This window comes from Misgurnus anguillicaudatus, chromosome 16 (assembly GCF_027580225.2).
Source record: "Misgurnus anguillicaudatus chromosome 16, ASM2758022v2, whole genome shotgun sequence".
In the NCBI taxonomy this organism is placed as follows: domain Eukaryota; kingdom Metazoa; phylum Chordata; class Actinopteri; order Cypriniformes; family Cobitidae; genus Misgurnus; species Misgurnus anguillicaudatus.
This window is the reverse complement of record NC_073352.2, coordinates 16,337,677-16,356,705: the sequence shown is the minus strand read 5'-3', so window position 1 is coordinate 16,356,705 and position 19,029 is coordinate 16,337,677. Positions and strand designations below refer to the sequence as shown.

The 19,029-nt window shown below is 37.6% G+C and overlaps 2 protein-coding genes across 7 annotated transcripts in view; one reads left to right on the top strand and one right to left on the bottom strand.

Annotated features, from left to right (window-relative positions):
* The window catches only part of fam149a (family with sequence similarity 149 member A), a 28,993-nt gene extending 25,395 nt beyond the window's left edge, over positions 1 to 3,598 (bottom strand). For both annotated transcript variants that reach the window (XR_008637210.2, XM_055177582.2), the window contains exon 1: positions 3,429 to 3,598. Coding sequence is in view for 1 of the 2 variants with exons in the window: in XM_055177582.2 (XP_055033557.2) it covers positions 3,429 to 3,487 (59 nt within the window). In the remaining variant the exon portion in view is untranslated. The remainder of the gene's footprint in view (positions 1 to 3,428) is intronic.
* sorbs2b (sorbin and SH3 domain containing 2b) overlaps positions 3,573 to 19,029 on the top strand; it is a 64,407-nt gene continuing 48,950 nt past the window's right edge. Inside the window, exons 1-2 of one of the 5 annotated variants that reach the window (XM_073854173.1) lie at positions 3,573 to 3,683; positions 5,689 to 6,391. The gene's annotated coding sequence lies outside the window, so the exon portion shown is untranslated. Of the gene's footprint in view, positions 3,684 to 5,688; positions 6,392 to 14,017; positions 14,449 to 19,029 lie in introns of those variants that run through there. The other 4 variants (XM_055177581.2, XM_073854174.1, XM_073854175.1 and 1 more) reach the window with 4 other exon arrangements.

Below are 19,029 nucleotides of genomic sequence, written 5' to 3'. Positions count from 1 at the left end.
GTTGTCCTTAATTTAACACATCTCTGTGTTATTTTTGGAACAACACACTCCGTGCTATTTTAACACATCTTGTGTTGTCCCTTTTATTTTTTATGAACTTAAATGACACCCAATGTGTCAAGAACAACACACAATGTGTCAAACAGTCCAACACAAAGCAATGTGCCAAAACCAACACATCCAGGGTGTGTTCATTTTAACACATTGCTCCGTGCCAAACTATTCAACACACCATGCGTTAATCCCAACACATTATGTGTCATTTCGTGCTGATTTAGAGTTCATATAAATAAAAGGGACAACACAAGATGTGTTAAAACAACACAAAGTGTGTTGTTCTAAAAATAACACAGAGATGTGTTAAATTAAGGACAACACACTAGATGTGTTGTCCTTAACTAGACACAAGATGTGTTAATTTAACACATTCGTTTTAAGAGTGCAGGAGTGAGAAAATGGCAGAACATTTAAAAACACCAGCAGCTTTCAAAGCCAACATGTGGAAGAACTTTGGCTTTAAAAAAAGTTTTTAAAAAATTCAGCTCTATTTTTTTTACATTTTTGGTGATATGTATCCTATCGTGAGGCCTTTGCCAATACCCAGCCCTAGGTATTACTGGCAACTAGCTGCCAGTAACTTACTGTAGATTTTACATTTACGTTATTTACTGGCAACAGTTTGTTCAAATTAAAGGCTGAGTCCACGATGTTTGAAAAACGCTTTGGAAAAGGAGACGGGCCGACTACCAAAACACACTTATAGCCAATCAGCAGTAAGGAGCGTGTCTACTAACCGACATCCTTGCCGGGTTGCGTATGTGTGAGGCGGGTCTATCAACCGAAGATCCAGATTCTATCGGGGTAGGGGCGTGTTTGTTTAGGTGATTTCAAATATCAACATTGGCTTTCAAACATCGTGGACTCCGCCTTTAAATGAACATGGGACATTTTCAGTCTTTATCTTCTACGGTAAGTTACTGGCAACCAGCTGCATAATTACCGCAAATTTTTTACATTTAAAATTACAGATCCTGTAAATTAGGTAAGGTACTCCTACTCACAAGAAAGGCTTTTGAGGAATTATGTATGGTCTTCACAGACTTTTTAAAAGTCTTTTATTTCGATTTTAGGTTTTTATTTATTCATAAGAATAATGTATATGTCTATTCTATTTAAGAAAAAATGTAGAAACAGACATTTTCACAATTATAGTCACGTATTTTTTTTTTCTTTTTTCGTGCTATTATCACGAAATTTTGTGTTTTTTCGTGATCGTATAATGAATTCCTGTTTTCGTGTGATTACCACGTATTGGTTACTCAACTGTTTTGTCCTATTTTCGAAATTTTGTGATAATAGCACGAAAAAAGAATCAAAAAAATATGTGACTATATCACGAAACTTTGTGAGACTGGGTAGCATTTTAAATAGTCCTGAATAATAAATGTTTTTTTTTTAATGTTCAAACGTTTCAAATTATTTTCTCTTAATTGGTTTAACAGCTATAACAATTGTAACATAAGTAGCAAAATGCCATTTAAAAAAGTTTTAGATAGAGTAAAGCATGTCACACTGTAGTATTTCACATCAACCACCCCTTATATATTAAAATAATAATATTACCATTGTCAGCGTAATAAGTAATAGACAAAAAACAAAGCACAAGCTAGCAACTCCACCCTCTGGTCAAACTATGTTAAATCTTGTTTAAACAACACTTAATTAACAGAGCAGGCAAACCCTTGTCAGAAGATAACCATTTAAATAATAAATGAAAATACGAAAACAAAACAATCATAATTTAAAAAGAAAACTACAAATTGGGCAGGGAAACTCGCACACAAACTGACACCACGGCCACACAAGTCGTAGCACAGAGAAAAGGGAAAACTAATTAGTCCTGCGTGAGGGCTTCAACAGTTGGCAGAGGTCAAGGAGGAAGCCCAGCATCAGTAGTGGCTCATGTTTCTTTCACAAAGCAAACAGCAAATAATTTCAGCAGGTTGCCCGCCAGGCCCTAATGAAACATGTATGAGCAGCAAGGCAGCAGAAAGGCTCGGCTGACGGACATGCATTCATTCTCATGTCTGTCTGTTTGCAACAAGCGCTATGGGACAGTGATTTCACTCAACTACAAGCTTGTCAAATATTATACAATGCCCAGGAGAACATCAAATCTCACTTATCAAGCCTTCATTCAAATACTTTAAAATAATGATTTTGTAGCAAAATAGAAGTTCAATGTTTTTTTTTATACAAATATACTTTTTGTTTGTAGCCTACGTATACTTATCAATACATTTTTAATTTTGGGCTATATCATATATATGATCAGTGTTGGGTGTAACTAGTTACAAAGTAATTATTTAGTACAATTTAATACTATTTTCCTTGAAAAAAGTAAATGATTACTCTATTTTTTCAGTAATGTAATTACATCTGAAACATGCCCTGATTGGTTCACACATTTACATGAAACCAACCAATGAGCAACTTGGGCTATATGCCACTAAACTACATAAGTATTAATAAGAAGTAATTATGAGTATTTTAAGGCAGAAGTAGTGAAAATTGGACCTTAAAAGGTGTGACCAGAATAATTTATGTACTTTTATATGATTTATTTGAGCTGTTTCAAGACTACCTTTGTATCATTTACTAAATAGGGTTTAGAAAGTAATTAGTAAGTAATTAAATACTTTTAGAGAGAATAATTTATACAGTAGTCTAATAGCCTATATGATTGAAGATGTAATTACTAACTAGTAATTAATTACTTTTTAAGTAACTTACCCAACACTGATGCAAAATGTAGAAAAATGAATAAAAAAAATTGAAATAAAGTATTGCACTGACTTAATTATTTTAACTTTTTTAACGTTTAGAGTAATCGTAAAACTAGATCAACAATTGTCACTTCTACTGGATTATGCCTAAATATAAAGTCAATTGTCAGTTCAAGGAATATTAGATAATTAGATTTCTTTATGATAAAACTCTTTTGGGGAAATATTTTTATGACCCTGTAAATCAAGCACTTTTATGCATAAGACACATCATAACGCACTAATCTACTATAATAGTAAAATAAATATGTTGCATCAGCTTTGTAAACGGCCTTCAGTCGTAACTAAATCCTGGTATAGATCAGGCAATTAGATATGCTTGCTAAACGAAAGACTATACCCTGAATTAACGACATTAGACTTGTATTAATTAGTTATCCACGTATCTACAGTAGCACCGAGCACTTTTAAATTAAATACTGGTGGTCGATGAAACATTGCATTGGATAACCAAAGGCGTAAGTCAAAAGTCAGTAGGCTAAACATTTTATCTTGATACATTTTAGCTCCCTTTCGTAAGAAGCAACAGATTAGGCTATTCTTAAACTTCGATAAAAAGTTTTGAGTGTAAATAAAACTTACTTCAAAGTGTCATCCCGCTCTCGGACTGGACTCATATTGTAGCTTCTCTTATCTTCCATTCAAGAATTCGGTGGCGGCCCGAGTCCATTGATCAAAGCAAAGACTAATCGAAGCAAAAGCGATCACTTTTGTCTGAGAAGCCATGTTGGTATCACTGTTCGTCTGTGGATGATGAGGTGAAGAGCGCGCGCCCGCGGACGAGCTGTCACTCAACTGTCACGGAACAGCTACAGATCGTTGTCAGATCCAACGTTAGTAAGTAACGCATCAGTAGAGCTATACAATATAAAATATAAGATAATGTTAAATGTACTGTATATCCACTGACAGTTTTATGGATGCACAAAAGCATTGCTGTAGGCTAGGCTACTAATTAAGAAAGAGAGTAACCATACGATTTACTCCAGAGAGAAAGAAGCAGAAAGTGCTATAATGCTAAAGCTAAATCGATTCTTGGCAAAAAAAAGAAAAAGAAAAATCTTGCATTATAAAAATAAAATCCAGATGCAAAAGACTTTTAAATACAAACATACTATCACGCGGTAGTAATTTCCACATTACACTAGATGGAGCCATAGAACAGAAAGTCATACATTCAGACTTTCCAGAAAAAAATATATTGTTGCACTGTAGGCTATGCTTTAGTTATTGTTACTATAATAAACTGTAGTACATTGTAGTATAGCCTAATGAATTAACTATATAACTGATAAACTGTAAATACTCCACAACACATTAAGTAGAAGTATATAAATATCTTAAATATTAAGGTACAGTAGCCTAAACAAAAGTATTTTTCTTAAGGATTGCGCTGAATTAATATTCTCTTCACGTTCACTTAAAACTAAACACTGTTTTGGCACATGTAGACAGAGAATAACTCTCCTGTAATGTCAAAGACAAACAGCATTGTGTTGTTGCACTGCTGTCTTATCTCATATGTTTTACCTGTCAACTGCCCTGTCAACAAGGGCATAAATAAATCAGCACTACATAATATGTTTCATGGCAAACCTCAAGGATAAACAAACATTTTATCATGCGTCATGTACAAACGAATATAAATATGCATGTAAATATATATTTATACAGTCAATATTGAGTAAGCGGTAGCAACCCCAACCATCTGCTAAGCTATAAACAATATAAAAATAAATTGTATCTTAGAGAATCTTAGTGAAATGTTTTACAGAAATTGTAAATGTTAAAGAAAAATTAGTTTAAGTAATGGCGTATAAAACTGTAATTTACTACATTTTTAGTCTGGAGTTTAAAATCAGTCATGTCAAAAACAGGTCATGTCTTTGCATGTAAACCCTTACCAAAATTAATGTTATTTATTATGGTTTTACCACCATTACAACAATAATAAAATAATTAAAGCACATTTAAAACATCCAATTAGAAATCAATATATAAAGATAGGATGATTTAGTACACTTTTTGACAGTAAGTTGAATTTAAAGTTGTATTTTATTATTTAAATTTTAATTTTATCTGCCACTATTTTATAAGGAAAGGAGTGAAAATCTAACTTTTGTACTTCTTCAACTGTATACTAAATTGCACAAGGCACAGTAAACGCATAAAAGCACTTGTCAAGAAGTACTATAAAAATCATAATAGTTTAATTTACTCCTCCACCGGGTCACGTCCTATGAGGTCCATCACTAAACCCATGTGCTTCAGTGGCAAGTTTATTTATGAAAAGTATATATAAATAGTGCAAGTGGATACTGCGTGGTCAGGGTCATCAGGCTGGGGGGCTGTGAATCCTAAGAGGTGGAGAGATGAAAAGCTGGTGTCGTCTTGGGAGGGCCAGCGATGAGAGGAACTGAAAGGTCATGTTGAAAGTGATACGGCCATAATTCAAGCCCCCGGTCGCCCTCCATTCACACTGTGCTCCTGCTTAAGGTGCCGCCACAGCCCTGGCTTAACATCTTTGTTAAGCCTTTTCAGTAGCCACAGGATGAATGTCTAGAGTCCTCTTGGACCTGACAGATTCACTTTCCACTTATGCATGTTTTGGTATTGATGACACAAATAGACGTCACAAAGTGGGCTTGTGATTGACGTAGGTTTACTAAATGTGTAATGTATCTTGGATATATTTTTGATATATTGATATTGTTTTACTCTTACATAATGCATCTTTATTATTAGTTGTGTGTCATGTGACTACAGTATATCGAGATAAATTTATTGTGTTGTTGTTTTCTCTCCTTTTATCTTTATATTCATCTAAATCTCATTGGTCAAGTCTTTGAAGCAGAAATAAACTGCACCAGAAATAACCTTGCAGTATAAGAAGACCAGCATTTATGTTAAAGTGACTGAAGCAAAGCAATGGATTATTATAGCCACTGAGCAGCTCACCGCAACTATACTAATAACCTGTCCTCATACATTCAGTCATTACCATCTGCTTTGATTTAATGCAGATTACCCAGCCTACTCCATAGCCTCTGAGCTCTGATTGGTCCATTGACGCGCTAAGACCAGGCAGCTTATAGTATTTGTTAAATGTGAGACACAAAGAACGCTTGTTCCATCGCTGGAAGCCGCGTGTGTTTACCTGGACAAATATGAGCTCTGGCTGAGGATGTATCTCGGGGCCATGTAAGCCCATGCGTACCTTTCTAAACCGGTTCAGTATCACAAAGTGGCTTCTGCACAACCGGCAGCCGAATCTGTGGCTACATCTGCAGTTGAAGGTCAGCACTAAGTGGGAACTGACAGCTGAGGAGAAAAAAGGGGACAAGCAAGTGACTTTGATTGGATAGCAGACACTCAGGGAAACAACCTGAAGTCACGGCTGGTCTATGACTGAAACAGTTAAGGATGATATGACATGTGGAGGACAACCGGGGATGAAAGCTTTGTCAGTGAGCTTTCTCTTCTCTCTGTACTAGAAACATCTACATGTACACTGGCAAGCAGAGCTAAAATGTCTTCATTTGAAGGTAATGTGCTTTTAACTCTCTTTTACAATAATGTTCATGTAGGAATTCATTTCATTGTAATAGTTGTCATTTTACTCATTTTATAAAGTTTGGCACAAGGAAGTTTTAACAGGGAACAGACTTATGCTGAACAGAAACAATATAAAAGTTTTCTATTTACTGCAATCCAAATATTAATTGAAACAAAAATTCACCTTCTTACAAACATGTGCAAACTCATTCAGAAATCTTTTGAGCCAATTTAATCAAATTGTCAAATTGATGCGGTGTGATGTTTTTACATAAAGTTAAAGCCTATGAAGAAATTATATGTCATAATTAAATATGTAAGGAATAATTGATGACGGGCTGTTGCATTATAAGAAAATAATGCACACCCAAGGTGGTAATGTGGCACAACGTGAAGCATTATTTATATTATATATTAAAGCAATAAGCCCCGCAAAGCAGTGGGTTACCAGTGCATTTTATAACAGCTAAGGGGCATTGTTAGGCACGACGTGAAGCGGAGTGCCTAAAACCCCCTTAGCTGTTATAAAATGCACTGTAACCCCACTGCTTTGCGGGGCTTATTGCGTTTATGAAACGGTTACTTCATATGCATAGCAGGATTTCATAAAATAAAACACAAATAATGTGTAATCATTATATTAGTACAAATATTACTCTTCCGCCAAACAAAGTAGTTCCTCAGAATCAAGTGTGGCTGCAACAGATTGCCACCCAGTGGATGATATCGGAAAAACGGATTTGATTTATAAACTCCTCAGGGAGCGTTTTCTCTTTATTGACGAGATGACTCTACAATATTTATTGACATGTATCTGGATATCGCCATTAATTGTGCAATTGTAGACAAATTAAAAATATGATTAAAGACTGTGGTGTTTAGTTTCATAAATCAGTACACAGCAAAAGTGGCGCAGTGATACTTATGTAATGCCGTCTGAACCATGGGGTTACTTATCACGGCTTAGAACGCGTTTCAACCAATCAGAATGAAGAACCAGAAGGGGCCGTTTTATAAATATTAATTATACAACGGGTCTGTTGAGTGCTGTATTCTGATTGGTTGAGAAATGTTCCGTGGGCATGCATTGTTTTTCGATGACTGCACGCCTAGCTTTTAGATGTCTTGAAGATAGGCACCAGAGCAATGTTTGTGGTAACCATGGTATAAGCAGAATAATTGACTCCAGTCGTTTGAATTATTTGAAAATAATGCACACCCGTGGTGTGCATTATTTTCGTATAATTCAATGGCCCGTCGTCAATTATTCCTTACATAATTCAAAGGACCGGAGTCAATTATTCCGCTTATACCACGCTTACAACAGACATTGCTCTGGTGCCTATTTTTAAGACATTTGACAAGTTAGGTCTAGGTGTGCGGTTTACAGAAAAATTATCAACAGCCATGGAACATTTCTCAGCCAATCAAAATAAGGCATTCAACAGACCCGTGGTATAAATGGCAAATAGATGAAAGCAAAGAATTTATAGAAATGGTGAAAACATTATTAGCAGTGTAATGTGGAAATTCCACTTCACACCATGTTATTGTGGCAACTCGAAGACAATGTACACGGTCAGAAAAAATTTCAAATATGTACCAGCTGTCACTGTGGCTGTATCCTTTTAAAAAAGTACATCAGATATACAGTTGAAAGAAAAAGTATGTGAACCCTTTGGGCTTACTTGGATTTCTTCATAGATTGGTCATAAAATGTGTTCTGATCTTCATCTAAGTCACAACAATAGAGAAACACAGTCTGCCCAAACCAACACCACACAAACACGACACGTTTTCTTGTTTTTATTGAAAAGAACATGCTAACATTAATATCGCAGTGTGGAAAAAGTATGTTAACCCCCGGGTTTAATAACTGGTTGACCTTCCTTTGGCAGCAATAACCTCAACCAAACGTTTCCTATAGTTGCAGATCAGACCTGCACAACAATCAGGAGAAATTTTGGACCATTCTTCTTTACAAAAGTGTTTCAGTTCAGCAATATTCTTGGGATGTCTGGTGTAAATCACTCTCTCTTGAGGTCATGTCACAGCATCTCAATCGGGTTGAGGTCAGGACTCTGACTGGGCCACTCCAGAAGGCGTATTTTCTTCTGTTGAAGCCAATCTGTTGTTGATTTACTTCTATGCTTTGGGTCGTTGTCCTGATGCATTGTCCATCCTCTGTTAAGCTTCAGTTGGCGGACAGATGCTCTTAAGTTTTCCTGCAAAATGTCTTGATAAACTTTGGAATTCATTTTTCCATCGATGACAGTAATCTGTCCAGGGCCTGAGGAAGCAAAGCAGCCCCAAACCATGATGCCCCCGCCACCATATTTCACAGTTGGGATGAGGTTATGATGTTGGTGTGCTGTGCCTTTTGTTCTCCACACATAGCGTTGTGTGTTCTTTCCAAACAACTCAATTTTGGTTTTATCTGTCCACAGAATATTTTGCCAGTAGTGCTGTGGAACATCCAGGTGCTCTTTTGCAAACTTCAAACGTGCTGCAATGTTTTTTTTTGGACAGCAGTGGCTTCCTCTGTGGTGTCCTCCCATGAAGTCCATTCTTGTTTAATGCTTTCCTTATTGTAGATTTGTCAACAAAAATGTTAGCATGTGCCAGAGATTTGGTAAGTCTTACGCTGACACTCTAGGATTCTTCTTCACCTCATTGAGCATTCTGCGCTGTGCTCTTGCGGTCATCTTTACACGACGACCACGCCTAGGGAGTGTAGCAACAGTGCTGAACTTTTTCCATTTGAAGACAATCTGTCTTACCGTGGACACATGGACATCAAGGCTTTTAGATATACTTTTGTAGCCCTTTCCAGCTTTATGTAAGTCAACAATTCTTGATCGTAGGTCTTCTGAGAGCTCTTTTGTGCAGACCTGCTGCAGACGCGTCTAAAGGGTTTATGATAAAAGAGACGCTCGCGTTTCTCATGCGTAATCAGAGTTTACTGTTAAGGGAGTGTCTTGCGTGTATTTTGTGAACGCGTTTCTTTTATCATAACCGGTTTTGACGCGTGTGCAGCAGGCACTTATTTTGACAAAACACGTGATGCACATGGTTCACATGACGCAACAAACACATATTTTTAAAACACAAGCAACACACATGACACTCCGAACACATATTTTGAATTTGTGCCCTCGGAAGAGCAGTCACGAGCCGCTGCTGGTGTATACATAGATGATCATTTCATTACATACTGTAGGTTTTCATAAATAATTGTGTAAATATTGGGCAGTCTCTTGGTTTTCTCTCTCTTCCTCTGGATATCTGATGTAGTTTTACTAAAAGGGAAAATGGTAAATCAGCCAAACTACATATCAGACTAAATGTACAACGAAAATTTGCCCTTTTTTCCTGCAGTGAGAGCACTCCACCCAACAATCCCCACACAACCTATAGCCTACCGCACATGCTGGTCAGGCAGACCCTGTTAGTACACAAGCATTTTGGGGTAAATCTAATCAGATTAATCAGACCTGCTGTGACACACTCCAGTTGTTCTTGTGTTTTAATCCTTTTCACTGTGGAAATACTGTACAGTATGATATAATATTAATCCTGATCATCTTTTTTAGAAGGTGCAAAATACCATAGCAAAGAGACACAATAATAAGCAATGAATAAGTTGATAACAACAAGCAGGATATACTGTATGATGAATCTCTGGAGGTGTAATCTGTGGGTCAGCAGCATGTCATTAAAACTTCATAATATATATGCACCCCTTTATGGAATGGAAATATTGTCTTTATTTATGCATCTCTGAATTGCTTAAGTTTATGAATAGATTCATAAATATTGGTGCTTATATAGCTCAATTGGTAAAGCATTGAGTAAGTAATGCAACATGTTGCAAGTTCAATACTGTAAAGCGTCAGCCCCTTTGGAAAAAAAGCATCTGCCGAATGTGTAAAATCACCAATAAGGGGACAGTGTCTTCTCTTATACTTGTGTATGTTGGTGTAAGGTGAGGGAGTGGTTTAAATTTGTTTCTATGTTTGTCGAAAGCATCTGCGGTTGTGGGATTGGCAGTGGCATGGCGAAATCACACACACCAAAGCTTCAGTGCTCTTGAATTGTAAATTGAACAGCACTTTGTGGATTTCATCCACTGCAGTGGAAATTAATGATTAACTCATAAAAACGAACTGAGCCAAACCAAAGAGAAAATGAAATGTTGCAACAAATTTCGCTCCTTCTCCAGACTAAAGCCTACGAGTGCAGTTTGTTTTTGTGAAATCTGCGGTAAAAGCAGTGGCGGCCGGTGACTTCTTTTTTTAAGGGCACACAATGCGAAGTTCGTCAAAACGTATGTAGCCGTCATGTGTGTGGTTCGTAATTTCAAAATATGTGTTTGGCGTGTCAAGTTAACCATATGTGCATCACGTGTCTTGTCAAAATAAGTGCCTGCTGCAGACGCGTCTAAAGGGTTTATGATAAAAGAGACGCTCGCATTTGCCAGATACTCGCATAATCTCATGCATAATCAGAGTTTACTGTTAAGTGAGTGTCTTGGGTGTATTTTGTGAACGTGAGCTTCTCTTTTATCATAAATGGTTTTGACACGTGTGAAGAGCAGTCACTGGGTAAAAGTCACATTTCTGATAGATTGCGTAGCAGCAACGTGTCTGTGAAACCTAAGAACCTCACAGTATTCCATTACTGGTTTTCGTTTTCCTCAAGGCCTTGGTTGGGTTGGTGGGTATTGTGTATGGGTGTGTATGCAGGTATGACCTGCTTTTCCCAGCCTGCGGCTCCAGAGTAGTCCCTCACCTCTCTTGAGTTATTGTGTAGGGCCAGATTCTAATTACAGCCCGAGTGGGTGTGTGAGCAGGGCAACAAAGGAAGAGCAACATGGAAGCCTCCATAAGTGGACAGAGGATTCTCTGTGCATGGGTAAAACTATCCTTTTGGGGCTCCCTCTGCAATCATAGGGCTAACAGAGCTCGGTTGCAGGGGGGAAGGGGTAATTTCTTACACCCCTGATGAGGGAAACCATCTAAGGAACAATGAAAGGAATCCTGTTATTTATGTTGACTGATAAGCCGGTGTCAGTAGCTTGAACTGGTTGTTTCTATGCATCTCCTTGTTACTTTAGCGTTGGGCTCATGTTCCTCATGAGGAATGTTCCCAAAGATATGGATGATAGTTTTGACATTCCTAAAGCATCCCCTGGGATTTGATGATTCTCACTGCCATAAACTGCAAAAAATGAATAACTTATTGTTTTTGGTCCTAAATTCCAGCATAAATATCTTTTAATTGAGATTTTTCTGTGAGTTGTTGCAGATATTTTTGCTTGCTTTAAGCATAATTGATTTTATTTTTTCAGATTACAAGATTAAATCTTTTAGGTCATTTTGCTTCTCAAATAATTAGATATTACACTAGGAAACAAGACAAAAATATACACTAAGACCTATGGTTTTCATAAGACATTCATTATTTTTCAGTGCAAAGTCTTATTACAGTCAGTTGCTGAATATTCATTCTTGTTTAATTAGAGTGATTTATGTTATTTGGATTGTACTGCTGTTGTTAAATTGATTTTTACTTGTCCGCTGACTAGATGTACAATGCAGGCACATCATTTATTTATAGGCGTGAGGATATTAGATTCAGGTCTTAGTTCTAAAGAAGAGAAGTGATAAAAACATAAAAACCTCCTGAGGCTGAACTCAGTTCCTCACTGAGAAAAAAAAACATTTTACTCCTCTTGTGCAAGGAGGACACTGAATGAGAGACAATAAAGAGATAATAAGATAATAAAATTAAATTGAATCTCATTGGTGAAGGGTTTGTCTCATTATGCAACATTGTTGAGGTTGGCAATACTTCTACAGTCAAGGCAATCATTTTTCTAAGAGGACCTGCTGATCTAACTTAACCTGACAATTTTTCTTCAATTGTTCACCTATTTTACTCCAAATGCTCTCCTTTAAGACATCAGGCCACATTTGCTTATTTGTTTAACACCGAATGGGCAGGTGAACTTGGCTGTTGCATATACTGTAGTTTACCAGTAGAGGGCAATATCAGTTTTCCTCAAAAAACAATTGGTATGTTTCTAGCCTATAAAAAGGGAAAAGAAACAGACAGGAGAGCCATTTATTTCAAATCTTACTTCCTCTTTCAAATTGTTAATACCCTATAAAAAGGCTACAGTAAGTGTGTCATAAATTAATAATGTGTTCATCCAAAATGCAGACATTGCAGCTATATTATTTGTGCTTTAGTATTTTTAATGGTTACTAGCAAGCATTGCATAACAATATGTTTGTTCTCACAGTATATAAAGTAGTTTGGATTTGAGTGTTGTTATTTACCTCACAATAATGGGCACACAGGTAAACAATGGGAGCAACATTTCAAGCTTTTGATGTGCCCCATATTTCTCCACCAGCTATCCTTATTATCCCAAAAAAGGAAATCAAACATTTCCATGTGAAAAAGATTAACATAAGTGGAATTTCTGCAATCCTTAAAAAATTAATCAGCAATTTCCTTTGAGCTATTTCTTGCACTTTTTAGTGACATTTTGCTTGGCTGTATTGTATTGAAGAAAAGCTGTATCAAAATCTCAGTAAAAGTGTAGGCTATGTAAATGGGATATATTATTATTTCTTTTATTGCATTATCAGGAGTTTCTATTTATATAATTAACATTACCATCATACATGTATGTCATTATCAAAATATATCATTAACATTTTGTTATCTTTAATGCGGCATTACCTTCCACTTAATTTCTTTTATCAGGTCTTTTGAAGGTGACAAAGTGAAACATGTAAGGGCGGTTGACAGTTTGCTGGTTAAATTTAGACGTGTGAGCGAATGTCTGACAGGCTCAAGCAACCCTAGCAGCGACAAGGAACCCCCAAAATGGTACTTGATAAAATATGTGGCATATCTACAGGGTGACATGTGCTCGATGCAATCAGAGTAACACAAGTTATCAGTTAAAGGTATCAGTTCAATTCCTGTTAATGTTTTGTGTCACTGCATGTCTGGCACACAACAACAACAAGGGAGGTGATTTTAAATAACCAACCAACCAAGCAACTTTTAACTAAACTACATGAAGCCATCTATACAAAATATGGCCTGAGGACTAATGCAGGTGCTTAAGTGGATTGATGTTAAATTCCATGTACACAAATGCTGGGTTATTTCAACCCAATGATGGATAAAATAAGGATATTTGGCAGATACTTTTATCCAAAAGCATTATCCAAACACATTCAAGGTATACATTTATATCAGTAGCCTATGTGTGGGTAAATATGGGCCTTTCCATGTTCATTTAAACCAATGCTTGGGTTTGTCCAATTTTTACCCATCCGTGAGTGAAGCAACCCAGCAGTTTTTAATCCAAGTGGAAGATCAAACTAATGTTGGTTTGTTTTAGCCTACAACTGTCTTGCTCAATGAGCCAAAACAGTGTAATTTGTAGAAAATGTAATGCAATTACTAGAGGCATTGTCACTTTAATGAAAGGTCCATTGTATTTAACATAATAAGCTTTAAGCATCATCCCACGGACACGGAGTTAACGTAGTGTATACCTCCAGGAAGCATTCCTCAGTAAATATCCACCACAAGGGAGGTGTACTGCGCTATTCATTACCATCCCATGATAAAGCATGCTCTCTGTTGGCTGTTGCTATGACGACCAGGATCTTCTCCAAACCAATGAGCGTCTTTTACTTCTGTCGACCCAAAACAAGTGCATTGAGAGGGGGGTTGGCATGCCTAATCATCGATCCGTGTTTTATATCGCTTTAGTCAAGAAATCGGCTCTGTTAAATCTAATTATATTGACTCTGGACAGCCATAGAAACGCTGCTCGTGGACAGGACACAAATAACAGAGTGCGACTCGCGTTGTTGTTGTTGCGTAGCTGTGCACGAGAGCACTGGCGCGAGAACGGATTCATGTGTTTGATACAAACACACGTGTACGATATTTGCACCGCGGGACGATAATGTATGAAGACATTTCCTCAGTCTTCTGGATAGCATAACATAAGGTAGGCAAATAAAGCGGATTGTACTGCAAGAACAATATACATTGCATTATTTAATGCAATTCAATACATTATCAAAATAATGTGTACATTATTTAACCCGTTGTTTATTTCTTTAAACAATATGCCCTTATATAAAGGCGTTTATATGAATAAATGTGAATTAAAATATGTTGCTGCATTTGGTTGGACTCGAGATACAGGTTGTGTTGGATCCTCTGTCAGGCTCATGTAGGCTATGTAAGACCAGGCAACGTGCATAATAAAATGCTTAAAAAGCGCCAGTCAAAATTGTTTTGGGGTCTTATTTGTTAAAAAACAGCGTTTATAATGATGAAAGTAGTCGGGCTGTTCAGCGAACCCTCAGGCGGTGGTTGCTGTGTAACTGTCATTAATGTGTCACAAGATTTGATGTGCTAGAGCAGTCGCAAGGTCAGTGAGGTCATTACAAATATGTACCACGTAAAATACCCAATGAGCTACGTAATAACACTTAGGCATACTCATGCAACAACATATTTTAAAGGCAAGGCGCACGTGATGTGATTGTGTCATTAATACACACTAAACTGTTATAATATTAGTGATACACATATTCCTTTCTCTGTTTCAGATAAATAATGTATTTTCTTCTCATTTGATCTTATTCAGTTTTAAAGGGACAGCTCACCTAAATTGGGACATAAGTCCTCGTCCTCTTGTTTGGCAACAGGGCAAATTTTGAAGTGCTGGTGCTGTTTTATTTCTATAAAATAAAGGAAAATGTTAGGCCTACAGTATACGTACAGGCACTAGAGATAAATGCTTTCATTAAAAATCCCATTACTGTTGAACACTTCCATTGTAAGTTTACTACTTAAGCATCTCCATATGATGTTAATCTGATAAACTGTATTCAGTTTATCTGCATATCTCATTTTAATCGATCATAAACAAGGGCAGTTTTGGGTTAACAGTTCATCATGATTATGCCAAATGACCCTTCCTGACTGCCGAACAGGATACTAAGTTTTCTGCCTGTTCAAGCCTTAACCAACAAGTTAACTGTATCAGTTAAAGGAGACATTTCAAAAGACTTTTTTAATCCTGGAGAACCCACGGGTCAAATTTGGCCAATGTTAAAGGTCATGTTCTTTCTGATCCCATTTTTTAAACCCTAGTTAGTGTGTAATGTTGCTGAAATAGCATAAATAATACCTGTAAAATGATAAAGCTCAAAGTTCACTGCCAGGCAATATATTTTCTTTAACTGATTCGCCTTTTAAAGCCTACAGCGAATGGCTGGTTTGGACTACAGCTCTCTACTTCCTGCTTTAAGGACATCGGTAGAATGCTTTTTTGACTAAACTCCGCCCACGGGAATACGTCAGTTGCCAGCTAAGCTAATGGCAAGCTAAGCTGCTATCGAATCACAACACACTAAACAAGCTACACAATCAGAACTCGTTACATATTTCTGAAGGAGGGACTTCATAGAACAAGGAAGACATCAGCCTCAAAAATCAGTGAAATACAGATAAGTAAATTGTGTGAAAAATACAGCGTTTTTTTACACGTGAAACATGAACACATGTTATATTGCGCACCGTAAACACAATCTAAGCTTCAAAAACCCAGAAAGAACGGGAGCTTTAACTAATGCTAAGAGAAGGGTTCTTGGGTTCTCCAAGGTTAAGATGTTAAATAATCTTTGGTGTCTCCAGAGTAGTGAAGTTTAAGCTCAAAATACCATATGGATCATTTATCATAGCATGTTAAAATTGCCACTTTGTAGATGTGAGCAAAAATGTGCAGTTTTGGGTGTGTCCTGTTAAATGCAAATGAGTTGATCTCTCTACTAAATGGCAGTGTCGTGATTGGATAGTGCAGATTAAGGGGCAGTATTACCTTCTGACATCACAGAGGAGCCAAATTTTTATATTCTATTTTTTCATATGCTTGCATAGAATGGTTTACCAAAACTAAGTTACTGGGTTGATCTTTTTCACATTTTCTAGGTTGCTGTAAGCACTGGGGACCCAATTATAGCACTTAAACATGAAAAAAGTCAGATTTTCATGATATGTCCCCTTTAACAAGAAAAAAATACTTGAATTATTTGTCATCTATTGCTTAATGCAGGGTTTACACCAAACGCGTTTTGGGCGTCAAAATCGCGTCTACCGCGCCTAGTTTGCCGCTTGAACACTTTGAATGCATTCGCGCGTGTAGAGCGGAGTAGACGCTCGGAAAAAGCAAGCATTTGACGCGCGTCCGAGGCAAAATCCGCTGTGGGAGGGGCAACTGCTGTGCGAGTGTCTGTTTGCAAGATGACTGATGTTACTTGTGCATTTATCAAGAAAGTTACCAGTTTGTATTGGGTAACCATACTATGGGGGAAAATAAACGGCGCGGGTTGATGAACGTCACGTGACTCAAAAGTGAAGTGTGTATTACAACTTACCAGGTTGCCCAAAGTCCTTACTGACACTCTTCAAAGCGAGGTCCTTTTTATTCCTGTATCCTATAGAAATAAGAACTTGTGTCATATAGCTCCGAGTGACTGCTTGAATGAGTGACTCTGGGAGGGGCTGCCACCACAGCAGCAGGCAGGCTCCTGATTGGTTAAAGCGGCCCGAAATTCCGCCAAAGTTCAAATTTTTCAACTCGGGCGTCAGCCGCAAATTCGCGTTAACCGCAAAATGCACAAAAGCACCATTCGCGCATACCGCGCGCAACGCTCAATTCGCGCCTTTCGCGCGAGCTTCACGCGCGAATGAGGCGGAAACGCGTCTTCCGCTCCGCGCCGAACGCCTATTCCGCGCCGCGGGACCTCCTGACGCGCGTCAACGCGTCTCCACATTGACTTAACATTGAAATCACTCGCGCTTCACGCCTCTAGCGCGGTTGGTGTAAACGCACCATAAGAACCCCAAATTACTCTGAACATTTTTTTTATTACATTGTTATGATTATGAGCTGAAAACGTTTGTGTTTACTTAGGACAAATTTGTTTGAAAAAGCATTGCTTTTGATCATGATGTATTGGCTTGAAAAATTTCACTGACACTTATGCTAAAATGTGTGCTGACATCTGTTTGGTACAATATCTGTAACATCTAAAATATTTCAGTAATTCCAGGAATCCTTAAAACCATTGTAGCCATTCATCTGGCCTTCCTTCCTGTATTGTTAAAGGTGCCGTAGACTGTAAAACTGTATTTACCTAGGCATAGATGAATAATAAGAGTTCTGTACATGGTATTATCGTGAGCCTCAAACACTATTGTTTACTCCTTCTTATGTAAACCCTGTGCATGCAAAATACTGCTGATAAACAGGCCAATCTCAACATAACACTGACTCTGACATTACAATCGTGATGTACGGCATTAAATTATATATTAACTCTTTTCCTGCCAGCATTTTTCATGGTTTTCACAAAAGTTTAATGCCTCCCAGAAAATGCTCTTCTTTTAATATATAAACATACAACATATTAAATGAAAGATCAGACCCCTGCTTTCACACAAAAAAACAAAAAATCCATCTTACATTCATTAGTTCTCCTTTTATCACCTCTCAAATATGGTTGTTTCTTCAAAATGGACTTTTGATAGAGATCGGATGCAGAGCGATCTTCAAAATTTAGATGGACATACAGCTGTTTGCCCTAGGGCGATACTTCCGGGTTTTATAAGTTGCAGAAGTGGATAATAGCTGTATTGTGGATTGATGAGATAACTTGTCAATGGCGGGGAAAGAGTTAAATTAATTACTATGTTGTTACGATTCTTTAAACAAAGTTGTGACCGCTGAGTTAGCGCTATATGCTAATTAATGCTATATGCCATTGGTCGGGAAGTTTTTCATCAGGCCAAAAATAAAATTGCGGGTCAATGGCGGGTCAGAACGTTGTAATTTAAAGGGACACAAGGCTGCATTTTTATGTTAATAAATCATCTTCGTAAGTCGGTATATGGTTAAATGACTCGTTACCGGACGAATGAAGTCTCTCTCGCCCGCCCCTACCGTCTGTAGGAAGAGTACCCCACTTGCAACTTCGCTGTATCCGACCCGGTGTCCTTCAGTCTCGCAAAGTCTCATATATCGCAAGAAGCAGTATCACTTTACAGCAAACAACACAGAGGCAGGCGAGCTAAACACGGCTAGCGATTGTTGCAAATGGCAGAGCCAGGGAAGAAGCATCGAAAACACTTGACGGAAGGAAAACATAACTGGATTGGAAATAAGCTGATAAACTTGGTTCCGAGTTCAGTTCTTCTCTTCGCTCTGTTTACAAGTTGCTGTCGGCATGTTTACCGTGTCTTGTGCCAGGGCTAGCATCGCTAATCATAGCTTACATCAACTTTTACTAGCGGTGATTTTAAATGGATTTCTCCAAATAGCATGACAAAATGTACCTTTCCAGTAGAAACTTCGCGTGGGAAGCCCAACCTGTCCTATTACCTCATGCCAGCGGCCAGCGTGTGAAATAGTCTCCCATAAACACTCTGGTCTTGTTTCTTTCTTCATAGTCCTTTCTCTTCTTTTCAAACAATTCGGACACTTTTTCTCTTGCGACCCTCAGACATTTAGAAAAAA